Source organism: Temnothorax longispinosus, chromosome 1, assembly GCF_030848805.1.
Source record: "Temnothorax longispinosus isolate EJ_2023e chromosome 1, Tlon_JGU_v1, whole genome shotgun sequence".
Lineage (NCBI taxonomy): Eukaryota > Metazoa > Arthropoda > Insecta > Hymenoptera > Formicidae > Temnothorax > Temnothorax longispinosus.
The window spans coordinates 26,401,700-26,418,210 of record NC_092358.1 but is presented as its reverse complement, the minus strand read 5'-3'; the positions used below and the strand labels follow the sequence as shown (position 1 = coordinate 26,418,210).

The 16,511-nt window shown below is 34.4% G+C and overlaps 4 protein-coding genes across 4 annotated transcripts; all 4 read right to left on the bottom strand.

The window, feature by feature from the left end:
• Positions 1–283: 283 nt before the first annotated feature.
• On the bottom strand, positions 284–3,308 carry LOC139821626 (cytochrome P450 9e2-like). The gene has a single exon (XM_071792834.1). It carries the CDS (start codon positions 3,219–3,221, stop codon positions 1,671–1,673), a length of 1,551 nt encoding a protein of 516 aa, XP_071648935.1. The 5' UTR covers positions 3,222–3,308; the 3' UTR covers positions 284–1,670.
• Positions 3,309–4,363: 1,055 nt separating this feature from the next.
• On the bottom strand, positions 4,364–16,476 carry LOC139821588 (cytochrome P450 9e2-like). Its single transcript, XM_071792756.1, has 2 exons — positions 16,460–16,476; positions 4,364–7,983 (listed from the first exon to the last, which is right to left on the bottom strand). The coding sequence occupies exon 2, from the start codon at positions 7,508–7,510 to the stop codon at positions 5,957–5,959; it is 1,554 nt and encodes a 517-aa protein (XP_071648857.1). The 5' UTR covers positions 7,511–7,983; positions 16,460–16,476; the 3' UTR covers positions 4,364–5,956.
• On the bottom strand, positions 7,773–11,831 carry LOC139821621 (cytochrome P450 9e2-like). Its single transcript, XM_071792822.1, has one exon. The coding sequence runs from the start codon at positions 11,736–11,738 to the stop codon at positions 10,185–10,187; it is 1,554 nt and encodes a 517-aa protein (XP_071648923.1). The 5' UTR covers positions 11,739–11,831; the 3' UTR covers positions 7,773–10,184.
• Positions 12,560–16,068, bottom strand: LOC139821595 (cytochrome P450 9e2-like). Its single transcript, XM_071792767.1, has one exon. The coding sequence runs from the start codon at positions 15,979–15,981 to the stop codon at positions 14,428–14,430; it is 1,554 nt and encodes a 517-aa protein (XP_071648868.1). The 5' UTR covers positions 15,982–16,068; the 3' UTR covers positions 12,560–14,427.
• Positions 16,477–16,511: the final 35 nt, after the last annotated feature.

Genomic DNA, 16,511 nt, shown 5'->3' with positions numbered 1-16,511 from the left:
ATTGCACAAGCTATATTAATATTAGTCAGTTTAAATACGCACGACACTGACCGAGTAAATCCCAACATTTTGCTCGTATCGGAAAAAAAGAGGAACTAATTTGACGCGCAATTATCTATAGATATATCATTTGCGCTATATACGTATTATATTTCACATATATGTATAATACACATATGATATATGTGTCAGAAGTGCAAATCGCGCGTGGGTATGTGAAGCGCGAGAAACAGTACATTCGATGACAATTAATTACCAATAATATTTTGAAATAGAAAGAAAGTTCTACACAAAGAAAATTTTTCTTTATATTTTACTGTTAAATTAACTACAAAAGGACAACTTGGCAACAAATCAAACATTATCGGCATGCTTTTTTCACGCTGTTTTTGTACAGAAATCATCTGTATTTGAAACAATTAACCTGCGAAAATAACTTCCCTCGTTGCCCCTATTTAACTTTTCAAGTTTCTCTCGTTCCTTTGTTAAGTTGAGTCCCGAACTGGCCATAAAAAAATCATTAAACATACGTCATTTTATCAAACTTACTAAAAATAGTGATTAAATTAAAATCCAAACTCTTCGATTCATCAATTATTTTAAATCTTTTCAAAAATCGATCGCTTAACAAATATTGTTCCTAAAAATCTTATATTACAAAATATAACTTATCGATTGCTTTTAAATATGACTGAAGTATAAAGTGAATTTTCGGAAGTAATCAGAAATTCGGAAAACCTTATCGTTTATGAAAAGTAAGGAAATGCGAACGTCTTAATATGAACAATGTGTTGAGTATTATTTGAGTTACAAAAAATATTATTTGTGAATATTATATAAGTATAAGCAGCAACTAATTATTATTTTTAAAACCGGTTTTTAAGTTAATATATCAAGTCAAATCAAATAAACGCTTGGAATTCGCTCAGAATTAATTTCAACAGTCATATTTTCAACAAAGAAATTAAAAGAGTATATTGTACATTAATTCTAATTAATAAAAAATAAGAATAAATGGAAGATAAAATATATACAACGTACGTTTACGAAAGGATACATTGAATTCATATATAAAGATAGCTTTCAAGATCCAGAACATTGCAATAGGTAGCTTCGATTTCATCTTTTATTTTCATTATCTTATCACTCTCGCATGATATTATTCTCGATATAATAATATGACAAAGTAAGATTATATTTCCATAATCTCATGAAAAAACTCTTAACAACATTGAAAAGAAATCTCTCAGAAATATCGCAATTCATAACAATTAAATTCTCATTTGTAAACGTTTGTGTAGGTAATCAATTTAACTTAATAACTATATCTGCGCATTTTGCACTAACAATAAGCATGTAATGGATCTATTTCCTTATTTTTTTTATATACTATCTAATCATTAAAAACGATTACAATCAAGTAAACTTGAGAGTCTACGCAAGTCATGATGTTTATCGTAATATTTTATTTCTTTATTCCTCACTATAGTAAAAACTTGGTTATTCGCTTTGTGTAATATATAATGACGTAATACATCGCATAACATATTATTGTACACTTTAATCATCTTCCAAAGTGTATACGCGTTGAATATCTTAAAAGTTAAAAATCCGGCAATTTTGTTCCAAACACAACTACATTGTACGATAATGTATTTCATACAAGATTTTTATGTTTCTCTCTTTTTCAAGCTAATCCAGAATCCGCCAACAGGTTGCAACGTAAACTCTTTTTTATTGTATACGATTGGTTCGACAGTCTTTTCCGTAGTCTTTAGAGTGAATTTTTGTAAAAGATGAGCTATCAGAATCTTAGTCTCCATGAGAGCAAATCGATTGCCGATACATTGTCTAGGTCCGTGACCGAATGGTAGATAAGTACACGGTAAAATTTTGTCTTTGTTCTCCTTGCTAAACCTTTCAGGATCGAACTTATCCGGGTTCGGAAAGTACTTCGGATCGCGATGTAAACTGTAAATGGCAACCATCAATACATCGTTAGGTTCGTCGATCACGTTCTTGCAGCCTGGTCGCGACGGAGGTAGTTCATATCTCTTAACGCAAAGTCTGTCGATGAGGATCATCGGTGGATACTTTCTGAGAGTCTCGGAGATCACCATATCCATGTAAGACATCTTTGATAACGACTCGTAAGAAATCTCACTGTTTCCTTCGGCAAGGTGTTGTTGTACCTCATCGCGCAAACGATCTTGTACACCTTGATTAACTGCCAGCTCGTGAGCAACGAAACACATCAGCGTCGCAGATGTTTCGAAACCAGCCAAGAAAAAGATAAAGGCTTGCGAAACGATGTCATCTAATGTCATCTTATGTACACCGGCACCTTCTTTGTCCCGAGCCTGCATTAATAAATGAATCATGTCCGGCCTGACGATACCTTGCTCTTCCCGCGCTTTAATAGTTTCCTCCACGATCTTCTTGAAAAACTCGGTAGTAGCCGGCGGGAAAAAAGACAGACCTATTGATTTAGCGAGCCATGGACACGCGCGAAATAACATCATCTTAGCCATCATTAGCGGTCCAGCAGAAAATTTGGTAGCCTCTATTCCTCTTATATAGAACTCATTGTCTGGATCTTTCATAGAATTCACACTTATGCCAAAGGCTGTCGTAGCAATTACGTCGGTGGTGTATCGTTTAAAGGCCCCCTTCGTTTCGATCGCATGACAGATTTCCGGATGATCGACCAAATAATTAACGAAATTGTGAGAACATTTCGACATCAGGTCAAACATGAACTTCATCTTGCTGGCGGTAAAAGAGGGGCTTAATGTATTCCTCATTTCTTTCCAACGATCTCCGCGCAAGTTGAAGACGTTCCTGAAAAACAACGGTTCAACGCTTGGGTCGATGAAAGTGCGATGATCCGGGAAGGATTCAAATTCCTTCACCATAATATCTCTGATTAGCTCAGGATCGCGCAACAGCACGCCTGATGACATAATATCCACTATTCCAACATATTTTGCGTCCGGAAAGTAATTATGCATATATTGAAAATGGTCGACAACACTGATGCGACCCAGAATCAATTTCCAACTCCTTATAAGAGATGATAGTGAATTTGGCAGATAAGGTACACCCTTATTCTTCCAATAAAAATATGTATGATGCACCACAGCGACAATTTTCAGGACGCCGATGACGACCAGAGTAATCAATAATAGCGCAAAGGGCGACGAAAGCCACGATAAATCCATCGTGACACGACCAGTATAACAGACAAACTGATTATGAGACAAACGAGATATACTTCGTCGGGCGCGGCGCAATGTCAATTGAGAGACCGCGAGATTTCTTACGCGTATAATACGTAATATACGTATTGACGCGAGCCGTTTCTGACGATTAGTAACGTATATTTCTCACCGAAATATAGGTATCGTCAGACCCATTATAAGAAGAGAATAATATATGTATATGTTTAAAAGAATATTGTTTCTGAAGATTTTTAATAGAAATTAAACAATATAGTTTATGCGTTTGCAGTTTACTTTATTACATGAATACCATCAACATTTGTTGCAATCGTTGTAACTTCTTTCAGCACAAATGTAACCTAGGAAGTGCCTTATGCGAAACAATCTACATACGAGCATGTAAAATAATCCCGTGTTGCGCGCTACACTACGCATGCGCCAGAAATCCCACAATCTCTTGATACTATAGCCCGGCGTTATAAATACGTGTTGCGTAGATCTTATCGTGAATGAAACGAAGAGATGGGAGGGAGAAATACCTCTCGATGTTATTGCGATGATACATGGTGCATCAGTAATTGCACAAGCTATATTAATATTAGTCAGTTTAAATGCGCACGACATTGGCCGAGTAAATCTCGACATTTTGCTCAGAAAAAAAGAGGAACTAATTGTAAAACGGAAATAAGCGATGAAAGGGGTGACGCACAATTATCTAGATGTGTCAATTGCGCTATATGTATTATATGTGTCAGAAGTGCAAATTGCGTGTAGGTATGTGAAGCCCGAGAAACATTACATTCGATCGATGACAATTTATTACCAATAATATTTCGAAATAGAAAAAAAGTTCTACACGAAGAAAAATTTTCGTTATATATTACTGTTAAATTCACTACAAATTTAGGACAACTTGGCAACCAATCAAACATTATCGGCATGCTTTTTTCACGCTGTTTTTATATACAGAAATCATTTGTATTTAAACCTGCGAAAATAATTTTCCTCGTTGCCCCTATTTAACTTTTCAAGTTTCTCTAGTTCCTTTGTTAAGTTGAGTCCCGAACTGGCCATAAAATTATCATCAAACATACGTCATTTTATCAGACTTACTAAAAACAGTGATTAAATTAAAATCAAAATTCTTCAATTCATCAATTATTTTAATCTTTTCAAAAATCGATCGCTTAACAAATATTGTTCCTGAAAATTTTATATTACAAAAAATATAACTTAACAATTGCTTTTAAATATGACTAAAGTATAAATTTAAGTGAATTTCCGGAAGTAATCAGAAATTCGGAAAACCTTATCGTTTATGGAAGGTAAGAGGAAATGCGAACGTCTTAGTATGAACAACGTGTTAAGTATTATTTGAGTTACAAAAAATATTATTTGTGAATATTATATATATAAGTATAAGTAGCAAATAATTATTATTTTTAAAACCGATTTTTAAGTTGATATATCAAGTCAAATCAAAACGCTTGGAAATTAATTTTGACAAAGTCATATTTTCAACAAAGGAATTAAAAGAGTATATATATTGTACATTAATTCTAATTAATAAAAAAAGAATGAAGAGGAAGATAAAATATACAACGTATGTTGTTTACGAAAGGATAAGTTGCATTCATATATGTACCTAAGTGGCTTTCAGGATCCAGAACATTATTGCAATAGGTAGCTTTGATTTTACCTTATTTTTATTATTCTATCATTCTCGCATGATATCATTCTCGATATAACAATGACAGACATATAATAAAATATTATTATATTTCTATATTATAATCTTATAAAAAACTCTTAATTAACATTAAAAAGATATGTCTCAGAAATATCGCAATCAATAACAATTAAATTTTTATTTGTAAACGTTTGTGTAGGTAATTAATTTAATTTAACAACTATCTGCGTATTTTGCACTAACAATAAATGTAACGGATTGTTTCCCTTATTTTTTTAAATATACTACTATCTAATCTTAGAAAAGTAATCGTATCTGATTCACAATCATATATCTGATTAACAATTTTTAATCGAAATATGCTATAAAAAATGTCAAATGTTTTGTTAGTTTATTATAATTAGATTGTTTAGATTTTATATTATAGCTACAACAAAATAGTGACTCTTAATTTTATTAAAATTTAAAAAATCTTATTTATATAAAAAAATATACATATATACACATATGCAATATAGCATATATAACAGCGTGCTACATCGGCTATTAATGATATTGTTTTGTTATACTTATTTAAATATATGTAATACTATAATATTAAACACTTAAATTTACAATAAATTACAACAAACATAATTTGAACTAATAAGAAATTTCGAAAAAAAAATGTGCGAAAGAAAGCGTTTGCGCGACATTCTTATATGAAGAATTAATGATATATTGACTTTATTATTTCTACTATACTATTTAGCGACAAGTGGAAGTTATATAAAAATCATTAAGAACAATCACAATCAAGTAGACTTGAGAGTCTACGCAAGTCATAATGTTTATCGTAATATTTAATTTTTTTATTCCTCACTATAGCAAAAACTTGATTATTCGCTTTGTGTATATATAATGACGTAACACATTGCAAAACATGTTTTGTACACTTTAGTCATCTTCCAAAGTGCATACGCGTTGAATATCTTAAAAGTTAAAAATCCGGCAATTTGTTCCAAACACAACTACATTTTACGATAATGTATTATGTACAAGATTTTTACGTTTCTCTTTTTTCCAAGCCAATCCAGAATCCGCCAACAGGTTGCAACGCAAACTCTTTTTTAGTGTATACGATTGGTTCGACAGTTTTTTCCGTAGTCTTCAGAGTGAATTTTTGTAAAAGATGAGCTATCAGAATCTTAGTCTCCATGAGGGCAAATCGATTGCCGATACATTGTCTAGGTCCGTGACCGAATGGTAGATAAGTGTACGGTAAAATTTTGTCTTTGTTCTCCTTGCTGAACCTTTCGGGATCGAACTTATCCGGGTTCGGAAAGTACTCCGGATCGTGATGTAAACTATAAATAGGAAACAACAATACATGGTTGGGTTCGACGATCACGTTCTTGCAGCCTGGTCGCGACGGAGGTAGTTCATATCTCTTAGCGCAAAGTCTATCGGTGATGATCGCCGGCGGATACTTTCTAAGAGTCTCAGAGATCACCATATCCATGTAAGACATCTTCGACAGCGATTCGTAAGAAATCTCACCGTTTCCTTCGGCAAAATGCTGTTGTACTTCCTCGCGCAAACGATCTTGTATATGTTGATTAACTGCTAATTCGTGAGCAGCGAAACACATCAGCGTCGCAGATGTTTCGAAACCAGCGAAGAAAAAGATAAAGGCTTGCGAAACGATGTCATCCAATGTCATTTTATGTACACTGGGACCTTCTTTGTCCCGAGCCTGCATTAATAAATGAATCATGTCCGGCCTGACGATGCCTTGCTCTTCCCGCGCTCTAATAGTTTCCTCAACGATCTTCTTGAAAAACTCGGTAGTAGCCGGCGGAAAAAAAGACAGACCTACTGATTTAGCGAGCCGTGGACACGCGCGAAATAACATCATCTTAACCATTATTAACGGTCCAGTAGCAAATTTGGTAGTCTCTATTCCTTTTATATAGAACTCATTGTCTCGATCTTTCATTGAATTTACACTTATGCCAAAGGCTGTCGTAGCAATTACGTCGGTGGTGTATCGTCTAAAAGCCCCCTTCGTGTCGATCGCATGACAGACTTCCGGATGATCGACCAAATAATTAACGAAATTGTGAGAACATTCCGATATCAGGTCAAACATGATCTTCATCTTGCTGGCGGTGAAAGAGGGGCTTAATGTATTCCTCATTTCTTTCCAACGATCTCCGCGCAAGTTGAAGACGTTCCTGCCAAACAGCGGTTCAACGCTTGGGTCGATGAAACTGCGATGATCCGGGAAGGATTCAAATTCCTTCACCATAATGTCTCTGATTAGCTCAGGATCGCGCAACAGCACGCTTACTGATGACATAATATCTACTATTCCAACATATTTTGCGTCCGGATAATAATTATATATATATTGAAAATGGTCGACAATACTGATACGACCCAGAATCAATTTCCAACTCATTATAAGAGATGATAGTGAATTGGGCAGGTAAGGTACACCCTTATTCTTCCAATAAAAATATGTATGATGCACCACAGCGACAATTTTCAGGACGCCGATGACGAACAGAGTAATCAATAATAGCGCAAAGGGCGACGAAAGCCACGATAAATCCATCGTGACACGACCAGTATAACAGACAAACTGATTGTGAGAAAAACGAGATACTTCGTCGGGCGCGGCGCAGTGTCAATTGAGAGACCGCGAGATTTCTGACGCGTATAATACGTAATATACATATTGACGCGAGCCGTTTCTGACGTTTAGTAACGTATATTTCTCACCGAAATATAGGTATCGTCAGACCCATTATAAAAAGAGAATAATATATATTTAAAAGAATATTGTTTCTGAAGATTTTTAGAAATTACACAATATATAGTTTATGCGTTTGCAGTCGACTTTATTACTTGAATACCAATATTCGTTGCAACCGTTACAATTTCTTTCAGCGCAAATGTAGTTCAGGAAGCGCCTTATGTGAAACAACCTACATACGTGTGTGTAAAATAATTACGATTTGCGCGCTACTACGCATGCGCCAGAAATTCCACGATCTCCTCGCAATACTGACGCGGCGTTATAAATATCTGTTGCGTAGATCTTAATTATCATGAATGAAACGAAGATGGGAGGGAGAAATTATTGGAATAATACATGTTGTTGCATCAGTAATTGCATAAGATATATTAGTCGATTTAAATGCACGGCATGACATTGGCCGAATAAATCCTGACATTTATTTACTCGGGAAAAAAAGAGAAACTAATTGTGAGAAGGAAAGAAGCGGGAGAAATGATGTGCAAATATCTAGATATGTCAATTGCGCTATATGTATTATATGTATCAGAAGTGCCGAAACGCCGCGTAGGTATAAGCGAGAAACGGGTACATTCGATGACAATTACTAATAATATACTTACCGAAATATAGACAAAAAGTTCTACATGGAGAAAAATTTTTCATTATATTTTACTGTTAAGTTTACTACAAATTTGAGACAAGTTGGTAACCAATCAAACATTATCGGCATGCCCTTCACGTTGTTTTTCTACAGAAAACATCTGTATTTTAAACAATTAATCTGCGAAAATAAATTCCCTCGATGCCCCTGTGTTTAAATTTTCAAGTTTCTCTCGTCCTTTTGTTAAGTTAAGTTCCAAACTAGCAATAAAAAAATCATCAAACATGCGTTATTTTATCAAACTTACTAAAAATAGTGATTAAATTAAAATCAAAACTCTTCGATTTATCGATTATTAAATATTTTTAAAAACACTTAACAAGTATTGTTCCAGAAAATCATATATTACAAAAAATATAACTTATCGATTGCTTTTAAATATGAAGTATGAAGTGAATTTCTGGAAGTAATCAGAAATTCAAAAAACCTTATTGTTTATATGGAAAGTAAGAAAATGCGAACGACTTAGTATGAACAACGTGTCAAGTATTATTTAAATTACAGAAAATATTATCTGTGAATATTATACGAGTATAAATAGTAAAAAATTATTATTTTTAAAACTGGTTTTTAAAAGTTGATATATCATGTCAAATCAAAACGCTTCTAATTCCTTCGAAATAAATCTTAATAAAGTAAATGTTTTCAACAAAGAAATTAAAAGAATATATTGTACATTAATTCTAATTAATAAAAAATGAGAATAAAAAAGAAGATAAAATATACAACGTACGTTTACGAAAGGATAAATTACATTCATATATGAAGGTGGCTTTCAAGTTCCAGAACATTGCAATGGGTAGCTTCGATTTCATCTTATTTTCAATATCTTATCATTCTCGCATAATATTCTCGATATAACAATATGACAAAGTAACATTATATTTTTATAATCTCATAAAAAAACTCTTAACAAAATTGAAAAGAAATCTCTCAGAATTATTGCAATCCATACTAATTAAATTCTCATTTGTAAACGTTTGTATAGTTGCAGGTAATCAATTTAATAACTATCTGCGCATTTTGCACTAACAATAAGTGTAATAGAGATTGTTCCCCTTATTTTTTTATATACTATCTAATCTCAGAAAAATAATCATATCTGATTAACAATTTTTGATCGAAATGTGTTACTTATGCTATGAAAAATGTCAAATACTTTGACAGTTTATTATAATTAGATTGTTTGTATTTTATATTATAGCTATAACAAAATGTGACTTTTATCTTTATTAGAAATTTAAAAAATCTTATTTATAAAAAAATGTTATAAATACACATATGCAATATAGCATATAATAGCGTGTTACATCGGCTATTAATGATATTGTTTCGTTATACTTATTTAAATATATGTGTAATACTATAACATTGAACACTTAAATTTACAATAAATTACAACAAACATAATTTGAACTAATAAGAAATTTCGAAACAAAAATGTGCGAAAGACGTTTGCGCGACATTCTTATCTATATGAAGAATTAACGATATATTGACTCTATTATTTCTACTATACTATTTAGCGACAAATGGAAGTTATATAAAAAACATTAAAAACAATCACAATCAAGTAGACTTGAGAGTCTACGCTAGTTATGATTTATCGTAATATTTAATTTTTTTATTCCTTACTATAGCAAAAACTTGGTTATTATTTGCTTTGTGTATATGTATAACGACGTAATACATCGCAAAACATGTTACTGCGTACACTTTAGTCATCTTCCAAAGTGTATACGCGTTGAATATCTTAAACGTTAAAAATTCGGCAATTTTGTTCCAAACACAACTACATTGTACGATAATGTATTACGTACAAGATTTTTACGTTTCTCTCTTTTCCAAGCCAATCCAGAATCCGCCAACGGGTTGCAACGCAAACTCTTTTTTAGCGTATACGATTGGTTCGACAGTCTTTTCCGTAGTCTTCAGAGTGAACTTTTGTAAAAGATGAGCTATCAGAATCTTAGTCTCCATGAGAACAAACCGATTGCCGATACATTTTCTAGGTCCGTGACCGAATGGTAGGTAAGTGTACGGTAGAATGTTGTCTTTGTTCTCCTCGCTGAACCTTTCGGGATCGAACTTATCCGGGTTCGGAAAGTACTTCGGATCGTGATGTAAACTATAAATAGGAAACAACAATATATGGTTGGGTTCGACGATCGCATTATTGCAGCCTGGTCGCGACGGAGGTAGTTCATATCTCTTAACGCAAAGTCTATCGGTGAAGATCGACGGCGGATACTTTCTGAGAGTCTCGGAGATCACCATATCCATGTAAGACATCTTCGACAGCAATTCGTAAGAAATCTCACCGTTTCCTTCGGCAAGATGCTGTTGTACCTCCTCGCGCAAACGATCTTGTATATCTTGATTAACTGCTAATTCGTGAGCAGCGAAACACATCAGCGTCGCAGATGTTTCGAAACCAGCCAAGAAAAAGATAAAGGCTTGCGAAACGATGTCATCTAATGTCATCTTATGTACACCGGCACCTTCTTTGTCCCGAGCCTGCATTAATAAATGAATCATGTCCGGCCTGACTATGCCTTGCTCTTCCCGCGCTCTAATAGTTTCCTCAACGATCTTTTTGAAAAACTCGGTAATAGCCGGCGGGAAAAAAGACAGACCTACTGATTTAGCTAGCCGTGGACACGCGTGAAATAACATCATCTTAACCATCATTAGCGGTTTAGTAGCAAATTTGATAGTCTCTATTCCTCTTATATAGAACTCATTTTCTCGATCTTTCATTGAATTTACACTTATGCCAAAGGCTGTCGTAGCAATTACGTCGGTGGTGTATCGTCTAAAGGCCCCCTTTGTTTCGATCGCATGACAGACTTCCGGATGATCGACCAAATAATTAACGAAATTGTGAGAACACTCCGATATCAGGTCAAACATGAACTTCATCTTGCTGGCGGTGAAAGAGGGGCTTAATGTATTCCTCATTTCTTTCCAACGATCTCCGCGTAAGTTGAAAACGTTCCTGCTAACTAGCGGTTCAGTGCTTAGGTCGATAAAACTGCGATGATCCGGGAAGGATTCAAATTCCTTCACCATAATGTCTCTGATTAGCTCAGGATCGCGCAACAGCACGCTTACTGATGACATAATATCCGCTACTCCAACATATTTTGCGTCCGGGAAATAATTATGTAAATATTGAAAATGATCGACAATAGTGACACGACCTAGAATAAATTTCCAACTCGTTATAAAAGATGATAGTGAATTAGGCAGGTAAGGTACACCCTTATTCTTCCAATAAAAATATGTATGATGCACCACAGCGACAATTTTCAGGACGCCGATGACGAACAGAGTAATCAATAATAGCGCGAAGGGCGACGAAAGCCACGATAAATCCATCGTGACACGACCAGTATAACAGACAAACTGATTCTGAGACAAACGAGTTATACTTCGTCGGTCGCGGCGCAGTAGAGACCGCGAGATTTCTGACGCGTATAATACGTAATATACGTAATATTGACGCGAGCCGTTTCTGACGATTAGTAACGTATATTTCTCACCGAAATATAGGTATCGTCAGACCCATTATAAAAAGAGAATGATATATGTTTAAAAGAATATTGTTTCTGAAGATTTTTAGAAATTAAACAATATCGTTTATGCGTTTGCAGTCGACTTTATTACTTGAATTCTTGAATACCAATATTCGTTGCAACCGTTATAATTTTTTTCAGCGCAAATGTAGCTCAGGAAGCGCCTTATATGAAACAATCTGCATACGTGTGTGTAAAATAATTACAATTTGCGCGCTACTACGCATGCGCCAGAAATCCCACACTCTCATCGCAATACTGACGCGGAGTTATAAATAGCTGTTGCGTAGATCTTAATTATCATGAATGAAACGAAGATGGGAGGACGAAATTATTGGGATGTGACAGGTTGCATCAGTAATTGCACAAAATATATTAGTCGGTTTAAATGCACGGCATGACATTGACCGAATAAATCCTGATATTTTACTCGGAAAAAAAAGAGAAACTAATTGTGAGAAAGAACGAAGCGGGAGGAATGACGTGCAATTGCGCTATATGTATTATATGTATCTAATGTATCAGAAGTGCCGAAACGCCGCCGCGTAGGTATAAGCGAGAAACGGTACATTCGATGACAATTACTAATCTATATATACGTACCGAAATATAGACAAAAAGGTCTACATGGAGAAAAATTTTTCATTATATTTTACTGTTAAGTTTATTACAAAGAAACAACTTGGTAACCAATCAAACATTATCGGCATGCCCTTCACGTTGTTTTTCTACAGAAAACATCTGTATTTCAAACAATTAACCTGCGAAAATAACTTTCCTCGATGCCCCTCTGTTTAAATTTTCAAATTTCTCTCGTCCCTTGTTAAGTTAAGTCCCAAACTAGCAATAAAAAAATTATCAAACATGCGTTATTTTATCAAACTTACTAAAAATAGTGATTAAATTAAACTCAAATCACTTCGATTCATCGATTATTAAATCTTTTTAAAAACACTTAACAAGTATTGTTACAGAAAATCATATATTACAGAAAATATAACTTATCGATTGCTTTTAAATATGACTTAAGTACGAAGTGAATTTCTGGAAGTAATCAGAAATTCAAAAAACCTTATCGTTTATATGGAAAGTAAGAAAATGCGAACGACTTAGTATGAACAACGTGTCAAGTATTATTTAAGTTACAGAAAATATTATCTATGAATATTATATAAGTATAAATAGTAAAAAATTATTTCTTTTTTAAAACTGGTTCTTAAAAGTTGATATATCATGTCAAATCAAAACGCTTGTAATTTCCTCGAAATAAATTTTAATAAAGTCATGTTTTCAACAAAGAAATTAAAAGAGTATATTGTACATTAATTCTAATTAATAACAAATAAGAATAAAAAGGAAGATAAAATATACAACGTACGTTTACGAAAGGATAAATTACATTCATATATGAAGGTGGCTTTCAAGATCCAGAACATTGCAATAGCCAATAGGTAGCTTCGATTTCATCTTATTTTCATTATCTTATCATTCTCGCATGATATTATTCTCGATATAATAATATGACAAAGTAAGATTATATTTCCATAATCTCATGAAAAAACTCTTAACAACATTGAAAAGAAATCTCTTAGAAATATCGCAATTCATAACAATAAAATTCTCATTTGTAAACGTTTTTTTGTGTAGGTAATCAATTTAATAACTATCTGCGCATTTTGCACTAACAATAAGTGTAATGGATTGTTTTCCTTATTTTTTTATATACTATCAAATCTCAGAGAAATAATCATATCTGATTCACAATCATATCTGATTAACAATTTTTGATTGAAATGTGTCACATATGCTATAAAAAATGTCAAATACTTTGACCGTTTATTATAATTAGATTGTTTGTATTTTAATATATAGCTATAACAAAATAGTGACTCTTAATTTTACTAGAAATTTAAAAAATCCCATTTATAAAAAAATGTTATAAATACACATATGCAATATAGCATATAATAGCGTGTTACATCGGCTATTAATGATATTGTTTCGTTATACTTATTTAAATATATGTGATACTATAACATCGAACACTTAAATTTACAATAAATTACAACAAACATAATTTGAATTAATCAGAAATTTTGAAACAAAAATGTGCGAAAGACGTTTGTGCGACGTTCTTACCTATATGAAGAATTAACGATATATTGACTCTATTATTTCTACTATACTATTCAGTGACAAATGGAAGTTATATCAAAATCATTAAAAACGATCACAATCAAGTAGACTTGACGAGTCTACGCAAGTCATGATGTTTATCGTAATATTTTATTTTTTTATTCCTCACTATAGCAAAAACTTGGTTATTCGCTTTTTGTATATAATGACGTAATACATCGCAAAACATATTATTGTACACTTTAGTCATCTTCCAAAGTGTATACGCGTTGAATATATCTTAAAAAAGTTAAAAATGCGGCAATTTTGTTCCAAACACAACTACATTGTACGATAATGTATTACGTACAAGATTTTTACGTTTCTCTCTTTTCCAAGCCAATCCAGAATCCGCCAACGGGTTGCAACGCAAACTCCTTTTTAGCGTATACGATTGGTTCGACAGTCTTTTCCGTAGTCTTCAGAGTGAACTTTTGTAAAAGATGAGCTATCAGAATTTTAGCCTCCATGAGAACAAATCGATTGCCGATACATTGTCTAGGTCCGTGGCCGAATGGTAGGTAAGTGTACGGTAAAATTTTGTCTTTGTTCTCCTTGCTGAACCTTTCGGGATCGAACTTATCCGGGTTCGGAAAGTACTTCGGATCGCGATGTAAACTGTGAATGTCAACCATCAATACATCGTTGGGTTCGACGATCACATTCTTGCAGCCTGGTCGCGACGGAGGTAGTTCATATCTCTTAACGCAAACTCTGTCGGTGATGATCATCGGTGGATACTTTCTGAGAGTCTCCGTGATCACCATATCCATGTAAGACATCTGCGACAACGACTCGTAAGAAATCTTACCGTTTCCTTTGGCAAGGTGTTGTTGTACCTCCTCGCGCAAACGATCTTGCACACCTTTATTAACTGCCAGCTCGTGAGCAGCGTAACACATCAGCGTCGCGGATGTTTCAAAACCAGCCAAGAAAAAGACAAAGGCTTGCGAAACGATGTCATCCAATGTCATTTTATGTACACTAGGACCTTCTTTGTCCCGAGCCTGCATTAATAAGTGAATCATGTCCGGCCTGACGATCCCTTGTTCTTCCCGCGTTCTAATAGTTTCCTCCACGATCTTTTTGAAAAACTCGGTAGTAGCCGGCGGGAAAAAAGACAGACCTATTGATTTAGCGAGCCGTGGACACGCGCGAAATAACATCATCTTAGCCATCATTAGCGGTCCAGCAGAAAATTTGGTAGTCTCTATTCCTCTCATATAGAACTCATTGTCTCGATCTTTCATAGAATTTACACTTATGCCAAAGGCTGTCGTAGCAATTACGTCGGTGGTGTATCGTCTAAAGGCCCCCTTTGTTTCGATCGCATGACAGACTTCCGGATGTTCGACCAAATAATTAACGAAATTGTGAGAACACTCCGATATCAGGTCAAACATGACCTTCATCTTGCTGGCGGTGAAAGAAGGGCTTAATGTATTCCTCATTTCTTTCCAACGATCTCCGCGCAAGTTGAAGACGTTCCTGCCAAACAGCGGTTCAACGCTTGGGTCGATGAAAGTGCGATGATCCGGGAAGGATTCAAATTCCTTCACCATAATGTCTCTGATTAGCTCAGGATCGCGCAACAGCAGGCCTACTGATGACATAATATCCACTATTCCAACATATTTTGCGTCCGGAAAGTAATTATATATATATTGAACATGGTCGATAATACTGATGCGACCCAGAATAAATTTCCAACTCATTATAAAAGATGATAGTGAATTTGGCACGTAAGGTACACCCTTATTCTTCCAATAAAAATATGTATGATGCACCACAGCGACAATTTTCAGGACGCCGATGACGACCAGAGTAATCAATAATAGCGCAAAAGGCGACGAAAGCCACGATAAATCCATCGTGACACGACCAGTATAACAGACAAACTGATTATGAGACAAACGAGATATACTTCGTCGGGCGCGGCGCAGTGTCAATTGAGAGACCGCGAGATTTCTGACGCGTATAATACGTAATATGCGTATTGACGCGAGCCGTTTCTGACGTTTAGTAACGTATATTTCTCACCGAAATATATAGGTATTGTCAGACCCATTATAAGAAGAGAATAATATATATGTTTAAAAGAATATTGTTTCTGAAGATTTTTAGAAATTAAACAGTATAGTTTATGCGTTTGCAGTCGACTTTATTACTTGAATACCAACATTTGTTGCAATCATTGTAACTTCTTTTTGCGCAAATGTAACCTAGGAAGTGCCTTATGCGAAACAATCTACATATACGAGCATGTAAAATAATCTCGTGTTGCGCGCTACACTACGCATGCGCCAAAACTCCCGCAATCTCCCGATACTAGCCCGGCGTTATAAATACGTGTTGCGTAGATCTTATCGTGAATGAAACGATGATGGGAGGGAGAAACACC

What these genes read in the sequence shown, in the direction of transcription:
- LOC139821588 (XM_071792756.1), bottom strand. Translation starts at nt 7,510, where the DNA reads ATGGATTTATCGTGGCTTTCGTCGCCCTTTGCGCTATTATTGATTACT.
- LOC139821595 (XM_071792767.1), bottom strand. Translation starts at nt 15,981, where the DNA reads ATGGATTTATCGTGGCTTTCGTCGCCTTTTGCGCTATTATTGATTACT.
- LOC139821621 (XM_071792822.1), bottom strand. Translation starts at nt 11,738, where the DNA reads ATGGATTTATCGTGGCTTTCGTCGCCCTTCGCGCTATTATTGATTACT.
- LOC139821626 (XM_071792834.1), bottom strand. Translation starts at nt 3,221, where the DNA reads ATGGATTTATCGTGGCTTTCGTCGCCCTTTGCGCTATTATTGATTACT.